Below are 17,766 nucleotides of genomic sequence, written 5' to 3'. Positions count from 1 at the left end.
TTAAAAAAATTATTGAACTCGTTGAAATAACCCTTGACAACGACGCGGGTGGTCGAAAGGTTTCATTTTCGCTCGACTCTGCGCCACCCACGCTTCTGCATTTCAGTAGTTTAATTATTGTGTAGTGCTGTGCTGGTTTTGCTATCTTGCGAAACTCTCGCAAACTGCTAGTAGCAGAGAATTCAACTCCCATGTTATGTCGCAGGTTGCCTGAACGGTCTACACCGCTTGGCCAAAAAACAGCTGCAGCGGCAAATTCACTGTTGTCTTGGCTCCGTGCCGCCGTCTGTTGGGCACCGTTTTACTCTCAGATGGCAGCAAAGGGTGGTGATGATGTATGGATCGTCACCACTCCCCCGGTTGTGTGGCGGGAGATGTGAATTTTGAAAAAGGTGTTCGGACCCTTCGGATGCAATTTTCTCATGAACTAAATTCTTTCTTGGCACGAAACAAGCGTTGCGAGATTTCTGAAACTGTATTTAAACAGTCCACTTCGACTTAATTGCCTTTAGTGTCCCTTTAAGCTTGCGTATAGACGAGAAGCATAAAGCTGAATCTGCTCAACACAGCATCGGGACAACGCACGATGGGCAAACTCAAAACCCTCCTGCAGCTTCAACCACCACAAATTTTAAGTATGCTGAAGCAAAACAGTAAGGAAGAGCCTGTTAACAAATTTTCTGTGAAGCGGGAGTTTTAAGAAATCTTGAACTTGCATTAACAGACTCCACAGATGAACCTGCTTCCTTTTTAACCCTTTCAGATGCCACTTGCCATTTCCTGTGAAAAAAAATTACTTTTCACTCTAAACCTACGCTGTGACCAGATAAGACCCAATGACAAGGTTGAGAAAACACAAACATCATTCTTTTTTTTTTTTTCCTTTTATGAGTGTGTACATCACTTTGTACAAAGAATCTCAATGGTTATAAAACTAGCATGTGATGTTAGTTGTGCAATGAGAAGCGACTTCACTTCTTGGTGTGGCATAGTGGCACCTGCCACTTCATGAAAAATATTCTTCAGCAACCATTGCATCTTCCACAATTCAGTCTGAACAAATTCACTTGTTCCCCGAGCTTCAGGCAACTGCTCAATGGGATCATGCTGGGTATCGATGTTGGGCAGCTCAATGTGTTTTTTCTGGAGAAGCTTTTGCAGAATTTCTTAAATTTCATGTGGTTTTTCATGCTTTCTTGTGCTTGGCACAGATGTAATGAGGGCCTCTGCAACCTGTAGTCAGAAGTGCATCACATTTAGAAGGAGGAGGAGAAACATTCATTTAAAAAAAAAAGGATAAGCAGGTGTCTTTCTACTTGTGCGAGAGGCGCCCTTAGTCCAGGGCTCCTGCGGCTCTTGCTGTCTCCTGGGCCCTCCGCACCAGTTGCTGCTGGTTACAAGGGTCCGAACTAGTCAGCACGGCCTCCCACTGCTCGGGTGCGGGGTTGAGTATATGCGGGGCCACCTTCACGTTGGGGCATGCCCATGTGGTGTGATATACGGAGGCGTAATCATTACAAATCATCACGTTTGGGAGCTTTGTCCTTCTTTCTTCTGGATAATTCTTCATAGACTAGTATACAATAAAGAGCTTTCCTATTTCTTCACATGTACTGACATTTAGGGATGTCTGGATGTTGTCTAGCTTTGCTCTGCAATGCACTCAGAAGCAGATTTGAGCACATACCTTTCAAAGTAATTGTATTGAGCACATGACTCGTCTTGCTGTCAGTGAGGCTGCACAACTTAGTCTAATTTGGAGAAAAATATAATTTCCTTCACTGTTGGTAGCTCCTCTGGACATTGTCTAAAGGTCGCAAGTCTTTATCATCTAGAATGTTGCACAGGTTACTAAGACTGGCATGGGTCACTTCATGTACATTACCACGCTTTGTACACGCTTGTGACCATGCACTAATTTTGCTGCTGCCAGAGCACTTATGGGAGCAAGGTTACATACTTTGTTGTAGGTGTAGTCTGAATGATATCACGCATTTTACAAATTATAAACGTGCAGGGAATTCAAGAAAAGCAGAATAAAAAAAAATGTTTATTTGCACTTACTTGCTGATGTTGCCACAGGTGGGACCATGCTGTTTGTTTTGATGCATAAGTAATGTTTCTTTAGTCAGATGGCACTGCAAACATGCAGATTGCCAGAGCGGAAGCACAAGATTCGGGTGCACCAAACAAAAGAATGCCTTGTTTTGAACAAATGAATGCATTTGTAGAATGTGCACAATTCTGTTCATAGTGTCGTGCAGGGTTAATAAGTACTTTCTTGGATTTGTCAACATCTGGCTCTTATGTCAAGGTCTTAAGCAAACCCACAACTATTCGAACTATTTGCTTTGAGTTCACTGGTAACGAAAAAAATTATTCGCAAAAAGCCAATTGAACCCCTTAAATCAATCTGTAGTGTAGCAACCTCTTACAACTACATTGTCCTCGATACCATCTGAAGTCTGCTTGCAAGAACGCATCAGTTTTACTTTAATGAACAGTTTTTGCAGCTTGGCATGGGGTATACTTGTAACTTGCGATACTTTAACATTGGTATGTTACACTGAAATTATCAAAATATTAATGGCACCGTAGGTAACACTGAAAATTTCTTTCACTGCAGCATGGGAATTTGTTGAAAAAATTAGTGTGCAGCCTAGAGTTTAATGTTACACTGCTTTGATTACACACACAAGGGCAAAGTGCGCTCCTTGACATAAAAGTCAAATTATGGGGTTTAACGACTTGAAACTGCACTCTTGAGTTATGAGGAACAGCATTGTGGGAAGCTCCAGATTAATTTTGAACAGCTGGGGAACACTCACTTAAATGCCCCCATCCGAATGCAGTTTTTGCAGCCAGGAATCTATAACTGTTGCTCGGCAGCAGAATGCCATAGCCACTCTAGCGACCGAGCTGGCCACCCCTTGATTCCTTACTTGATTTACGGAGTGTGAAAACATGTTTTTAGCATTATTTTATTCTAAAGACTGTGCCTTCAGCTTTTTTCGAACTGTGGGATAAGTTGAGTCACTTTTCAGGTCATTGCAATGGGCTTCTCGGAATCTGTCGCCCGCTTGGCACTGCGTGCTGTTGGAGGAGACGTGGACCTAGCTGTGCAGCACATCATTGCACAACAAGATGAGAGGAAAGCTCGACATGAAAAAGAGTTAGAAGAAAGGAAACTGAAGCTCCGAAAACGCAGCTTGGGCAAAACATGCAATGGAGAGTGGGTTAATGTAGAGACTTATGACGCCTTGAAGGCCATGGGCTTCTCGTCAAGCAATGCACGCCACGCTCTGCAGCAGGCCAACAATGACATAAACCTGGCAATTCAGGTGAGTTGTGAATTTGAAGTCATTTTTGTTTGTTGTTTCTAAATGTAACAATTTTGGTTATCAACAGTGGTCAACCAAAGGATGCTTCTGGGGCCAACATTTTGATAAGGGGGCTTGTTGGTTGCTGACGAAGGTGACTCCCCTTGCCGAAATGTTGGCTACAGTGACATCCCACGTTAAGCCACTGTTGATCACTCTTACAGTTTCTGCCTTCCTGTGCATCTTTGTCTCTTTAAGGAATGACAAGAAGGGGGAACTGAGGGGCCCAATTTTCATTGCAAAAGCAGCCCTTCAACTACTTCGTACATTACCAGTGGTGCTGTCTCTGTGTATCTGTTTCTTTCTACGTCCTCGTTCAGTCACGCTTATACACTCTATCATGGCTGCAATAAAGCAGCAAGCTATTAAGGTCTATGCACATTGACATCTGTTCATCTGCTACCCATAAGCTGTGCTTCTTGACGCACGAATTAAGGGGAGGTGCTGCTCAGAAACCTTTTTTTTTTTTTTTTTTTTTTACGTTGGACGAGTGAAATTCGTGCCTCTTATAAAGCTTGATCTCCTCATTCCAAATCTGTTTGCTGTTTTGGGATAGCTCAATGCATTCACGTCCTAAGTACCATGCATAAGTGAGAAACTGCATGATTGTACAGCTGCTGGACATAGCAGTTAGCATCAGAGCAGTGCAGAATGGTTTTTCTTGCACCTAACACCCCACTGAGTGCTAATAAATAAGGTAATGTCATTCCCTTGACATTCAACGTTTCGAGAGAATATATCTGGTGCTTCGGTTTCAGTGGCTGGTGCGTGAGTATATTGAAAATTTTAATCCTTAAAAATTGAAAAGTTATGAAAATTGTTTATTTGTGTTATACCCATGATACCTAATCAAAATTGCACACAATGAATACCATGGTATTCAGATCACAATGTTGATCCATTGTATTCAGATCCAGTGCACTATATGTTGTTTCGTCAGCATGCTCAAACGAGCCTCTGCTGTCAGCTTCATTCACATGCTGGAAATCCTTCTCTTCTCGCAATCTTTGCTCAGAATGACTAGTTCCCTTGAAGGCAGCACTTCTAGTTCCTGCAGAACTTGTTTGTAGTCCTTGTGTCCATGGTTATACCACAGGACAGTGAGTACTGTTGCCATCTCCACGACCCTTGTCTTGGGGGCACAACAGCCAAATCTTGCTGTTCAATCACTCGGCTCCATTTTGAGTTTTTCCCTTGACACAGCAAGTTAGTAGCTGTTCCTCCGCCAGCCTTTTGTATGTGGGCAGCATTGTCTTGCCCTGGCTGTTTGCGAGAATAGGGGTGTGTGTGCTTGGGGTGTGTGCTTGGGGACCCAATGCTTCTGCCCGCTTGAACTTGCACCAGGAGTCTTCTCCATCCGGACAAAGCTTTTGGCTCTTGGCTGTATCCGTTCAGCATGAATGGAAGAATTATTGATGTCCAGATTGCAATACATCCACACACACTTCCTTAGTTGGCAGTGATGGCTACTTGAAAGTAGCTGTGTAGCTTCGGAATGACTGCATCTGTAAGCTTCTGCCCTCATGGCATTTTGAGCTTTCGCAAGACAGTCCCGAGCAACTTGGCTACATGGTTGTAGCAGTCAAGGTGTCTACCAAACAGGGAAAACCGGAAATTCTCGGGGATTTTTAGTAGTCTGGAAATACTTAACAGGGTTCTACTGTAGTACTGCGAGAAATGTAGGAACTCTTCCAGCATGCTATAATGAATTGGCTATTGCTGTCACGGCTTGGCTTGTTTGGCACAAGTGACATTTTGTCATGCTTCCCCTGTGTTTGTGTTGTATTTTTTGCTTCTCGCATCTTTTTCTTCTGGTTGCTGCATATGTATTTCCATGTTTTAGTAAAAGCAACAGTTGTAGATCAGCACTATTTGCCACCTATATGCTTTGTTGGTATCTTATTTTATGCTTCAACATTGCCATATAACAAGGTGTTATGAATAAACCCACGCTTTGTGTACAGCGTTTCTGTGATTCTGCTTTTTGACGACAGATACTCCAGCAGCCACAGCAGCTGCAGCAGCAGCTTTTCACATCTGGTTCCAGCACTTCAGTGGCAACTACGTCTTCAGCAACACAGTCTGTGTTGGGAATGAACCAAAGTGCTTGGGCCCAGTTAGCTCAGCAGAGCATTTCACCTGATATGTGGGCCACATTGGCAAGTCTTGGCATTGACTCTGAAGTTGTCTGCGAGGCATTGTGCCGAAATAATGGTGATGTGGATGCAACACTCAGTGAAATCTTGGGGGACAGCGAGAATGCTGGTAAGTATTTTAAGTCTGGCATGTAGTTAATTGGCTGGATAGGTTCAAGTAATATAACGTCTTAATACTGCAGTCTTACTCCAACACATGCTGTGGAGACTTGACCCTCAAAGTACCACATAGCTATAATGGATCACGCATCATACTTTAGAACAACATTCATTTGAGCTAGATGGTGCATACTTGAATTAGGAAAGAACAGCGCCAACTCGGACGATCACGAGAGGGAGAACGACACAGGACAAGTGCCCAACTTCATCTATCTTTATTCACCGAAAAATCGGCAAATATAAGGAAAATAACACATGCGCACAAGGCCCATAATGCATCTGCCAAACCGTTCAAGATATGACTTCGCTTTTAGAGAAGGTCACAGAAGTATCGCTAACAGTTTTTCTCTTGCTTCTTTATATGGAATGCCTCCAAAACCTCGCATGCCTTTGTATCTCTGCTTCTGCCAGGAATCTTTCTCTCGGAACTGTGGTTCACACTTCTTGCAGTAGAGGCATTGTTTCCGTAGCGAATGTCCTGCCACCTGGTCGCACGCAGTGCAAGCTGCGCAATGCTGCCAGACATGCACACCTCTTTCGGCGACCACACATGTTCAACTGCACGGTCATTCGCACATCTACCCGTTTGGCCCACATAGGTTTTCCTGCAGGTCAAATGTATTTCATATACCACACCGAATAAAGATAGATGAAGTTGGCGCTTGTAGTGTGTTGGTCTCCCTCTCATGATCGTCTTAGTTGGCACTGTTCCTTCCTAATTCAATCTTACTTTAGTAGGGCACTAATGCTGGGGAATGTACTGCAGTGGGCATGACAAGTTGAGTGCTCCTAATAGGCAGAAGTTTATCCACAATAACTAGTCTTTTCCCCATCATCTATGTACAGTATTTACTTGATTCTAACACTCCTGCGATTGTAATGCACACCCTTTTGCCGTGACCTAAAAGAAAGTCCTTTACGATATCGTGCACCTCATTCTTTCGTACAGAAATACACCTTTCTCTCATTTGGAAAAACAGATTTACTCCCAATGCACTAAAGTTGGGATAACTAAAAGTTGCAGTTTCGCCCCAAAGGTGAAGCATCGATTGCAATAGCCAATCAGTAGACGGCTATATGAAAAGTAAGGATAGTAGTTTTATTGGCCATAAGATTTTAAACATTTGCTTATTAACTAAATTAATGAGCATGGTGTCGTGGGCGCACAAGCAGCCATGAACACGTATCGCTCAATGACCGCGGGAACTCTTTATCAACACGCTGGAGTGAGGAAGTGCGGTAGGAGGAGTGAGCGACTTGACCTTTGTGCAGTCTCTCGCTTCAACACTACCTATGCAACGACAACACAGTGCGGTGCACCTAGATGCCTAGACTGTCTCCATCGCAGATCGCTTTCAAGGTCTACTCCGCCGCCGGAGTACACCACCTCTCCTGTTGACACCAGTCCTGCATGCAAGTTTCAGGAACTCCGATGCGGCCCGATTTCTGTCCATCTCCACAAGCGATCACCTTTCTTTTAATTGTGGCATCGTGATAAACTCGGCGTGTCTTTGCAGTCGGCACTTCCATGCTGATAGAGCAAACGCAGAAAACGGGAAGAACGACTGTGGGCTAACCTAAGCACACATACTACAGCACCTGGAGGAAGCTACGGTAGCTAGGTTCAAAGCGCATACGAGGCAGCCATTTTGAAACGCCTATGGTGATATGGTAACGCAGATTTAGGCTCGTACTCTATTCTATCGCGCACGCAATTTTTGGACCAGTTTTATTGGAAAAGTTTTCAGTATGACCTGCAACTTTCTCTTTTGTCACTTAAAGGAAGCACAATTCTGAGTCGTAAAAGAAGTGGAATTTCTAACTGCTGTTTACTTGCATTGCTCATCAGCGTCAAGTATTCAAGTTTGACAAAGCTGCGGAAAACACATTTGCAGACAAGCTGGAAGTAGCAATTGTTTGGATGTCCCCGGCATGAAAACATCTGAACACTTGTTGCCACAGTATGTGATAAGGCTGTACAACTTGTTGCTGGTGTACCATAGCCCAAATTACCTTAGAAGGTAGCTTCATTCTTCTGAAACAGAATTGAGAGCACTGCCATCCAGACGCACAAAAGTGGAGTGACATCATGTTCTCAAATTTTACTGGCTTTCTTCAGAGCTTGCACAAAAGAACCACATAAAAGATAACACCATAAAAGCAACTCCATGGGGTGTTTTTGAACACAGTGTACGACTTCTCAAATATGAGTTGTACCTTCAAAGAAATCCTTTAAATCATGCATAAACGTAACTTATTTGGTGACTGATCACATTTCAAAATGTAGTAACTCAGGATGACTACTATACCATCGGTCTCGTTTGTCTAAGGTGTAGCACTATTTCTAAAAAGTTGTGTTCAAATTTCATGAAACACCTTGTAAGGGCAAGGTTCTCTGTTCTCGATTCAATTCTTTATTCCTTTGCTTTAAGCAAAGGAATAGAGAGCGAGAAAAAGATGGTTCATAAACGTAAAGCAGCTTGCAGCAAGTGTGAGAACAGCAACTAACTGTATAGTATTCATGCTCTGAAAGCAAGTTCCCATGTGCTTTGCAGCCTGGCAGTCTCTTCTGTGTCAATGATTTTACACATTATGTATCTTGTCTGCTTTTCTTCTCTGCCTCCTTCTAACAGTGGCATTCACCTGCAGCTTTCGTAGTGAGCAGCAAGGTGGCCTGATGCAATTCTGTTCACATTTGTCATTTATGCTCCCTCAGCCTTTTGTTACATAGTGACCGGTCTGCCCCACATATACTGTTCCATGCCTGTTACAGTGGATCCGCATACATGCTTTTGGATACCGCAGACCATCCTTCTTATTTAGTTTGGTATGCCTATTATATTATTCATGCAACAAATTCTGCTTTTAATGCACCCTGCTATTGGTGGTGAGCTCCACTACTGGAAAAGCTGGCGCCACCGTCGGAGTGACGTGGCATGAGGGATCACGTGGACACAGCGGCTGCGTCAGCTGCTTCGGAAGCACTGCAGTGAACTGACAACGAAAGTTTAAAGTTTTACTTGTGGTGTGGTTCTGATTAAGTGGTGAGGTTTTCCTGCCTTGGCTATCTGACAGCATTTGAAAGCACTATAATAGGTAGTGGCTGCTGCATTTGGAGGCGTGCAACATGTTAGGCTACTGCTCGGTATGCAGCAAGCACAGACGCCAGGAAGATTTCTGATAGTACAGTGTCAGGACTGCGAATGCTCAGCGAGTAGCAGAAAATGCGCACCGAGACTCTTGCCTGTGCCCGCTGCCTGGCTAGTGTCGTGTCACTTTATTTGGTCTATGAACTTGTTGATGCTAGATTCTGGCTAGTTCACAGGAATGGAAAGGAAGCTGTAAGAAGCATATTAAAAAAAGAAGGCATGGCACATGGTCATGTTTGTGTTACGAATTAATGTACTGGTTTACAAAAAAAAAAAAAAAGAAGCAGCGGGATGTCTCACACTGAAAAGACCGATAAACATACAGTGTGACACAACTTGAAAAATAATATTTAAATATCCAAGAATTTAGAAAAAGATTGAATCTTCGCGATCGCACATCAGGCGCTGTAGCCGTCGAAGTCTCTATAGCGCCTGTAAACTATTCTGCGCTTTCAGTTTGCCCAAGATTATTTTGACAGTAAAAAAAACTTACCTCGTTTTGAGAGTACTTACAGAAATCTCCAGAAGGGCTGCCACGTAGTGTTTTTACTGAGCGCCATAAGCCAAACCCATGAGGAGCGCGCCACGTTATCCCTCATTACACAAGGGAGGCACTTTCGACAGATGGGTAACTCCACAATTCCTCACCCCAAATAATGGACTATCTACTACAGCAAACACATTTTTCAGCAAATTTTGTCTAAATGGTGTGTGTGCATTTTGCCTAGACGCGTGTGTGCAGCAGTGCGCTGCACACAGCTATTTTCAGCTACTTGTGGGATGTGCGAAAATGCATGTTTTCTTGAGGAACGAACACACTAGCGACATACTTCCTGCAACTGCATGCTATGGAACACCCTGCTGACTAGTTTTTGGGCCAACCACGCAAGCAGCTCACTGCCACCTTGCAGGGCTTAGCAAATGCCAAGGTGCCGCTAGGCGTAACCAGCTTTACCTCGGAGCTTTAGCATATGCATGGTGCTTCTCAAAACGATGCATTTTGCGATTTTCGGCGGTAGTTTTTGAGCACTTTATTTCTCATCACATATTTTGCTCAAAGGAGAGGCTGCTATTGATGGCGTCCAGGCTGCAAAGCGCTTAATGCGGTGAAGCAGTCTAGCATGCAGTGCAGTAGTGGCCAGGCACAGGCTCCAAGTTGAATTTGCCTCCTACCACAGCTCTCTTTCATGCTACAGGTTTGGCAGTGGTCATCGCTTGTTGTGAGAGATAAAAATTACAACATCTGTTTATTCTACCGACCACTCTTTTGTGTAAAAACAAACTGTCAGCGATGTTTAGTTACCGGTGGCAGTGATACTCTGGATATCCAGCCAGCATGGCAGGAAGCTGGCTGTGCAGCTCCCTGCCATTGTGCTAGTCATTAAACTGCTCTAGCACGAGGAAGCTGGCATTTGTTGGCGACCACCATCCAGAAAATGGTGGACAGCAAGGCACTGTGCCTCGTTTTATATTACCACATGGACTCGGTTACCTATTTATTTTAATTCTGGCATTTTCATTCAATCTCGTGGTCACCTTTGGTTTAGACAGTGGTATATGCAGTGTTCCTCCATTTTACAACCTACAGCCACCCTAGTTCTGGATAGAACTGACCTTAGATATAACTTGCTATTCTCGCTGGATTATTAGTCTGCTGTGAAAAGTGTCTATTTTATTATGGTACGATGGGAAGGAATCATCTTCAGCACTTTGTGCAGATGAGCCAACCCTGAAGTAAATCCTTCGTAGAGTACTCAAACAGTTAGGCATAGAAAACATTGCTTCCAGCTTGGCATTTCCAGTTATAATTCTTCTTTAATTGTGTGAGAGTTTATGTATGTAGAGGATAAGAGAAATGTTTGCCTTTTGTTAAACTGAACGGACTGGTTTGTTAATACATATAAACAAGGGAAACCAAGGAGCCAGATTTTTGTTAGTAACAACCATATGAAGCCAAAGAAAGCATATGGGAAATTGCTTGTTTTAATTTAAATGTATAAATCTTAAACTATTCGGAAATCGATTGACAAAGACTTCTACTTGCTGCCAGCAGGAGCCGAACTCTCACCCTCCGCATTATGCATATGTTGCTCTACCCATAGAGCTACATTGGTGGCAGTTTATTTTTACATTTCTGCACTTCAAATTGAAAATTCTGGCTCCACCTTCAATTTGTTTATGAGGTTTTACTGTACATGAATACCGACAAATGTGGGCATGGGAACAGCCGCCACTGTAACTCAATTGGTAGAGCAACACATGTGTAATCAATGTGGAGGTTTCGGTTCTGGCTCCTGCAGGTGGCAAGTTAATTTTCGTTCACTTTCATTTCCCTTTAGCTTATTATTTCTGCACTTCAATTAAAGCAACAAATAATTTCTAGGGATGTGTGAGTATGAGAAACTTCTGAATAATAATGAATCGAATAATCCCTATTTGTAAATGCAAATATTTCTTGGATACTTTTCGAACTGCACCCAATTAAACATCAAAATGGGGCAAAAGTATGGTAAATTTTCACCCTTGCGAGCATAGTGTAGACAAATACATGAGAACTTGGGTAGCCATATTTTACAGGCTGCAGATACAGCGATCATTCGCACTCTCCGAGTGCTGTACGTGCAAAGGAATTACTTGTTTGCTCCTAATGCTCCCCTTGTGCTTTCAGTAAACGGCGCTTCATAACATACCCTGAAATTTTGTGAAGGAGAGCGCAGAGGGGTCATGGAAAAAGGACTTGCACAGGAAAGACTCTCTTTCCTGTCTTCGTCTCCTTTTTCTGCAACACTTCCGCACCCGCCGTGGTGGCTCAGTGGCTATGGTGTTGGGCTGCTGAGCACGAGGTCGCGGGATCGAATCCCGGCCACGGCGGCCGCATTTCGATGGGGGCGAAATGCGAAAACACCCGTGTGCTTAGATTTAGGTGCACGTTAAAGAACCCCAGGTGGTCAAAATTTTCGGAGTCCTCCACTACGGCGTGCCTCATAATCAGAAAGTGGTTTTGGCACGTAAAACCCCAAATATTATTATTATTATTATTATTAACACTTCCGTGCTTCCCCTTTGCAAGGTATATTGTCACACCAGCTAGCCCAACAGCTTACTATTCGAAGGTAGGTAGTATGTAATGACAGAAACATGCTAACCTTAAGAATACAAGGATTTGAACATTGTTTTATATTCATTGTGATAACTACTGTTCATTATTCAAAAGCTATTCGATATTCTATTTACTTGCACTATTCAATTCAGTCCCATATTTGCACACTCCTAATAATTTTCCCTATGCTTGGCTTCATTGTTAGCTTCATATGGTTCATTACTAGAAGCTTGCTGTGATGTCTTGAAGGCTTTTTACAACTGACAAGAGGTGTTTGTGATATTCTGCTTCAGTTAGTCACCAAATTTGAGGTTTTCAAGACTAGCTGAGGCAACCAATGAAGCATGACTGCATTGCAGCCCTCTTAACCAACTTCGAATAGGCTGAACATTTATAAAAGTAAGCCAAGGCTGGTGGCCCCTGGGGTTTGTAAATCCAGCACATGTTTAAAACTTAATACTATTGGACACAAATTTACAGCACTGTTTTTTGCAAGGCTTTAAGCAATCAACCATTTTATTGTGGCTTTCTGCTCCATTTCACAGCATTAACTGCTTGGAATATGCTATTGTACTTCTCTCACACAGTATTCCTGGCTACTAAATTTTTTGAAATAAAGGAAAATGTAGAAAACCTAAAATACATGGCTTAAGCATGCAGTCTGGACATGTACTACAGTTTATCCCACATAAGTCAAACCCGGGCATGCTAAATTATTACCTATATTGACATCCCCTTGGAAATTCCATCCATAAGTATAGTGCTGTACGTACCACGCTATATTGAATTCCCTTCACCGCCACATTCAATATAGTATCGAAGGCTGCACCGCATCCTATGCAAGTGCGGTTCTCCTAGCAGGGCCACGATGGCACTTTTGCACAGTCTGAAATATTCCATGCCACTGTTTTGGCAGATGCTATTAAAGAAGACATTGACTCTGTAGGGCAATACATGCCATGGATGTAAAATGATCAAGGTGCATTTCTCAGTATTGGTTGCTATAAATATGGATGATTCGCGCACACTGCCCATTCAATATTGGCAAGAACAGATTGTCGTACTGCTTTCAAGAACACAAAAGGCATCTTGGTCCAATGCACATTCCACAAAAAGTTGGGATGACACAATCGTTTCACCGAGTGGCTCCGAGCATGGGATGCCCAACTGGAGATGTCTGCACTATCAGGTTTGTCATCTTCAGAGACCAGGGGTTTCTGCGAACAGCATTTTAGGGTTCTGCGAGTGGGCAAAGCAAATCCAACCCCAACCCCTGCTTGGATGGATTTTTACATTGTTGTTTCAATTTTAAAAACCACTGGACATCAAATTTGCACTTTTTGGAAAGGCCACCACAAAGCAGCGTGAAAGAACAGTCACTCTGCGATTCCTGGGCCCACAGTCCATGCTGAACGTGTTTGTCATGCTCACAGGTTTACATGCCAGTGGGAATGGACTCTGATGTTCTGCAAGCTGAAAGCCACTTTCAAATCTAACAGCGTCTGCCTGGTTGACTTATTGCCAACATATGACAATTGGCCATTTCAATGGCGTATTGTAACAGACATGCGGCCAGGCACATGTGCAATTCACGCAAGTGCCCTCATGGTGCATATCGATACAGGCTGGTTTGCTTGTGCGCCTCATCTTCCTTATCCTGATGAAAAATTTGCAATAAGCACTTGGTACACACCGCTTTCTCGTGACTGGATGATGCTAGCTTTTAGGGTTAACGTTGCTATCAGTATATCGAACCACTCCACACAGCATGATTGCAAGTCGCAACTTTTGTACATTTGACATTGCCTTGAAAAAACGAATCCATAAAGTTCCACTTTTCACCATCACTGGAAACTGTGAGCCATGCTGAGTTTTGAGATAAACTTCAGATATGCATATTTTATGTTTCGAAATGTAGATATATTAATCTGGTGGTCCACGAGTTCAGTATATCCGGGATTGACTGTGTCAGCATAAATTCGCATGCGAACAGAACAGGTTGAAATTTAGTGTATTGCTGCATTTTCATGTTCACCTACATTTTTAATGGTTTAATTTTTGGCTCTAGAATGTACGTCTCGAACTACACCATGCTTCGAAATTGGCTACAGATTGATTGTATGTTATAGGTTCATGCAGTTGTGCATAACAGGTGGTTCTGATCACTGCTTTTCTATTCGCATTTCAATTTGTGCTGATTGTACTATGCAAGTGCACACAATCATTAGAATTCTTTTCATGCAGGTTGCATGCTCTTAGTCTTCTGTGTGTTAGAACTTTGCTAAATTTTTGTATCCTGAAACCTTTCCTGAAGTGGTTGATGTAGGTGCGGAAAGGTCATTTGTGTTCATGAGCTCTGGAATTGTAACTGCTGGAAGATTGCGCCTTACAGAATGTTTGCATTTGCTACAGCCAGAAGCAGCTTAATTCATTAAAGGTATACCAAAGAAAGATGTCACATACGGCTAAACTCTGACCCATCTGCTGTCGTAGCCTCTGATCACAGTAAATGTGGTCGCATAGTTAACTGAAAGGGAAAGAGGGCAATGACACCATCTAACAAGTTGTAAAACTGCTCCACAGCTCATTGCAGTTCTTGGAAGCGACTAGCCAGTGTTGGTGAGGTCTTTCTTAGATCAGTGTGGGCGTGGCATCACTGCTGTAATGCAACCATTGCCCCCTACCAGGTGCCAGCTGCATGTGCACAGGTGGTGCCGGGCATGAAAGTTGGCAGTAGCAGTAAATTGGCAACAGTGTATCCAAATGGTCTCTTGCTAAGCAGTTACATTGAAAACAGAATTTAGTGTGGCAACTTCTCAAAGAACTTAATTTGAAGAAGACTGACAGCTTAGCCATCACATGGTCTGAGCAAATTCAGCCTTACAATTGCAATGTGTGCTATTCAATAAACAGTTACAGCTACTAGTAAACCGAAGTTATTGATTTGAACATTGCATATTGTATAATGTGGCTCGCATGCAGCATAGGTAGTTCCACAGTGATTTCAGTTGCTTTTGTCCAACAGCAGTAAAACTACAATGCATGTCCAGCAAATATGTACAAATTCAGCCATACTAAATATCTTGTATCCTAGCGGGTATAGTGTGCATGTTTGCTTGTATGCATGTGTAGGTTACTATTTTTCTAATATGTTGGTTACTATATTGTTTCTAGCAACTCGGTACAATTTGCATAAGCATTCTTAAGTGTGTGTGTATCGAAGTAACTTGTGTGGCATTCTTATTTTCCTTTTTCAAGATGATGGAAAGCAGCGGGAAGCCATGGAAAGGCTCGCGCATGATATCGCTGTCAACGAAGAGGATTTCCTTGATGTTTCCCTTGACGAAGAGCTTTCCTATCTCAAGGAGTATGAGGCAAAGCTTGCAAGCTTGGGCTACTGATGCTTCCTTATGCTGCAGCCAGAACTGTATTGTCAATGCTTGGAGTTGTGCATCCAGATTGTACATAAATATATTTTCCTGCTGCTGCAGTCAAATTGGGTTTGTGAATGCATGAAGGGAGTATACGTCCAGATTAAGCCCTATACGTACCTGTGGTGAGGCAATACATTAAAACCCATTTTTATAGCTACTACCATAGCTCTGAAAACTGCCTCGCCTTTCCATGCAGTGTAACAAGTATGCAGGGACAGCAGTTTGAAGTGTATTTTTTTATAGTCGTGCATGCCGTGTTCAGTGCTGTTTTTGAAAGTGTGATATCTGCATTGCATTGTTTGCAAATTGTGTAACCTCGTCGTTAGAGCGTGACTGATGAAGCAGGTTGCCGTTTGATGCATTTGCAGAAGTGGTGTGCTGTTAACTGCCAATTTTGATAGTGCCATAGCTTTCAAGTCCAGGTTTTTGCACTGCCTGCCCATTTTGCACATCGCAGGTTGTTGCGTCATGTCGATTTCGTAATGCAAGTGTGGTGCACTATCGCACTGGGCTCCAGGTTGGCCAGCACAGTTTAACATCTTGTCTGTTCTGCGACAGCAATCAAATTGTTGCTTTGATGTGACAGCACCATCAACATGTTGGCAAGCAATGTTGACCAATTAATATTTGTTTAGGCAGGTTTGCAGCATGCTCAAATTTAAATAATGTCAAAAGACAACGGCATTAGCCAGATCTAATTTGTTTGTGATGTTGCACTTTAAGTTGAATTTCATTTCTCCATAGTCATGCCTAGGGCTTTGTTGACTATGCTTGCATTGATGTTTCCCATTTAGTGCCTTTTGTTATTTATTTTAACTTCACTCAGTTTATCCGGCTTCACTTTTTTCTGTGATACTCTTGTTCATTTCACAAGACCATACCCAGCATTTTATCGTGAAACTACTACTGCTTGTTATTGTTTGGGCATTGCGTTGGGTTTAATGATGGGTAGTGGCAGTAGCATCACAGGTTTCCTTATGCACAAAAATGTCCTGTGTGCCTGCTTTTTGTAATAAACGGGCCTCTATCTCGTCAATCAAATGTTATGTGATTGCACATTATAAAAAAATCTTGACGTGTAAGGTTTTAGTTAATGTCTGTGCTCTGTGTGTGTGCCTACCTTTGTCTTTTCACACTGTTTACCACCGATAGTGTTCGTCACAGGATTGCCCAGTGTGATACACAACCTTAGAAAAAAATTGTCATTGCCATTGTACCACTTCACTTGAAAGCATTTCAGATTTCATATAAGGAATTCATTTCACTAACATCATCAAATTTTTTTTCCATTGTTAAATCTGTTCGTTGTGCATTTTTGCATATAAAGTCTTAGTCACAGATGTTCATATTCTTGTTGTCGTCATTGTGTTGCCACATTGTCGAATGTCAAATGTAGCCCAGCAAAGTTGTGGTCCAAAGTAGCCAAACATGTATGGCAAAACCAAAATGCAGTCAATGTTAACTACTGCCACTAAACATTCAGCACAAGAGTAATCTTGAGACTGATAAACTTTCCTTCTGTACTTGCAGACAACTTTCTGTGGCTATATGGGTAATACTACAGAACCAAAGTGCACATGTGAAACCTCTCCTGGATACAGTAAATGAGTTACTAAGTATCTTGTAAATAAGTAACTAAGCAGAGTACAAAATATGTACTCTTTCAGACAGTAGTAGTAGAATAATTACTGAAGAAAGTAATCAGTTGCGCTTATAACTTTTTCCAAGTTAGAAGTCCAAAGTACAGCATTACCAACTGGCACATTTGCCCTCAAAACATCTTTATAAACATTTGAGTACTAGTGTAGCTTGCTCCTGTTTTTCATGGGCAAACAGTCACTGAAAAACTGGCAAGAGATGGAAGCTAGCTTATCTGGATACAGGCAATCAAAAGTTTAATAGTTGTGGCTGTGCATGTGATGTAAGGGGCTTTGAAATATTTTGCAGTAGGAAGAGTCTTCTATTGGAGGGAGTTCTGTTACCTTTGGAGGATGCCGTTGAAATTTCCTTTAGAGAATGGACTTCGCAAGTTCTACTGCGCAGTTGGGCTATTTCTGTGTCGTCTTGCTGGTTCTTGGCGACTGATTCAAGTGTTATCCTTGAGCTTGAAAGTTGGGAAACAGTCAGCAGCGTTTTGCCATCAGTGTTCTGTGCTTTTTGTCGCACAGTTGAAGGCAGTACTTGTCAAATTTGTGTCTATTTTGTAGCAGTTTATTTGATAGCACTTCAATAGCAAGACAGAATGCGGTGTCTGTGGAAGCAGCACAGCAAGCGACGCAGTAATGCGTTTCATGTTTTGCAGGAGCTCGTGTATTTTTTAGTAGAATGGCTGAAAAAAAAGCATCGGGCCATGGCTGTGGCTGCCACCTTTGCCGAGAGTAAAAAAAA

General features: G+C 42.6%; 1 protein-coding gene across 2 annotated transcripts in view; it reads left to right on the top strand.

Moving 5' to 3' along the window:
- Window positions 1-16,719, top strand: part of LOC142566812 (NEDD8 ultimate buster 1-like) — a 74,445-nt gene extending 57,726 nt beyond the window's left edge. For both annotated transcript variants that reach the window (XM_075677705.1, XM_075677697.1), the window contains exons 8-10: window positions 3,045-3,341; window positions 5,375-5,645; window positions 15,203-16,719. In XM_075677705.1, coding sequence (XP_075533820.1) covers window positions 3,045-3,341; window positions 5,375-5,645; window positions 15,203-15,345 — 711 coding nt within the window. In that variant the 3' untranslated portion in view covers window positions 15,346-16,719. The remainder of the gene's footprint in view (window positions 1-3,044; window positions 3,342-5,374; window positions 5,646-15,202) is intronic.
- The last annotated feature ends 1,047 nt before the right edge of the window (window positions 16,720-17,766 follow it).

This window comes from Dermacentor variabilis, chromosome 1, assembly GCF_050947875.1.
Source record: "Dermacentor variabilis isolate Ectoservices chromosome 1, ASM5094787v1, whole genome shotgun sequence".
NCBI lineage: Eukaryota > Metazoa > Arthropoda > Arachnida > Ixodida > Ixodidae > Dermacentor > Dermacentor variabilis.
Note: the sequence above shows the minus strand (reverse complement) of the source record. Positions and strands in the feature narration are given on the sequence as shown.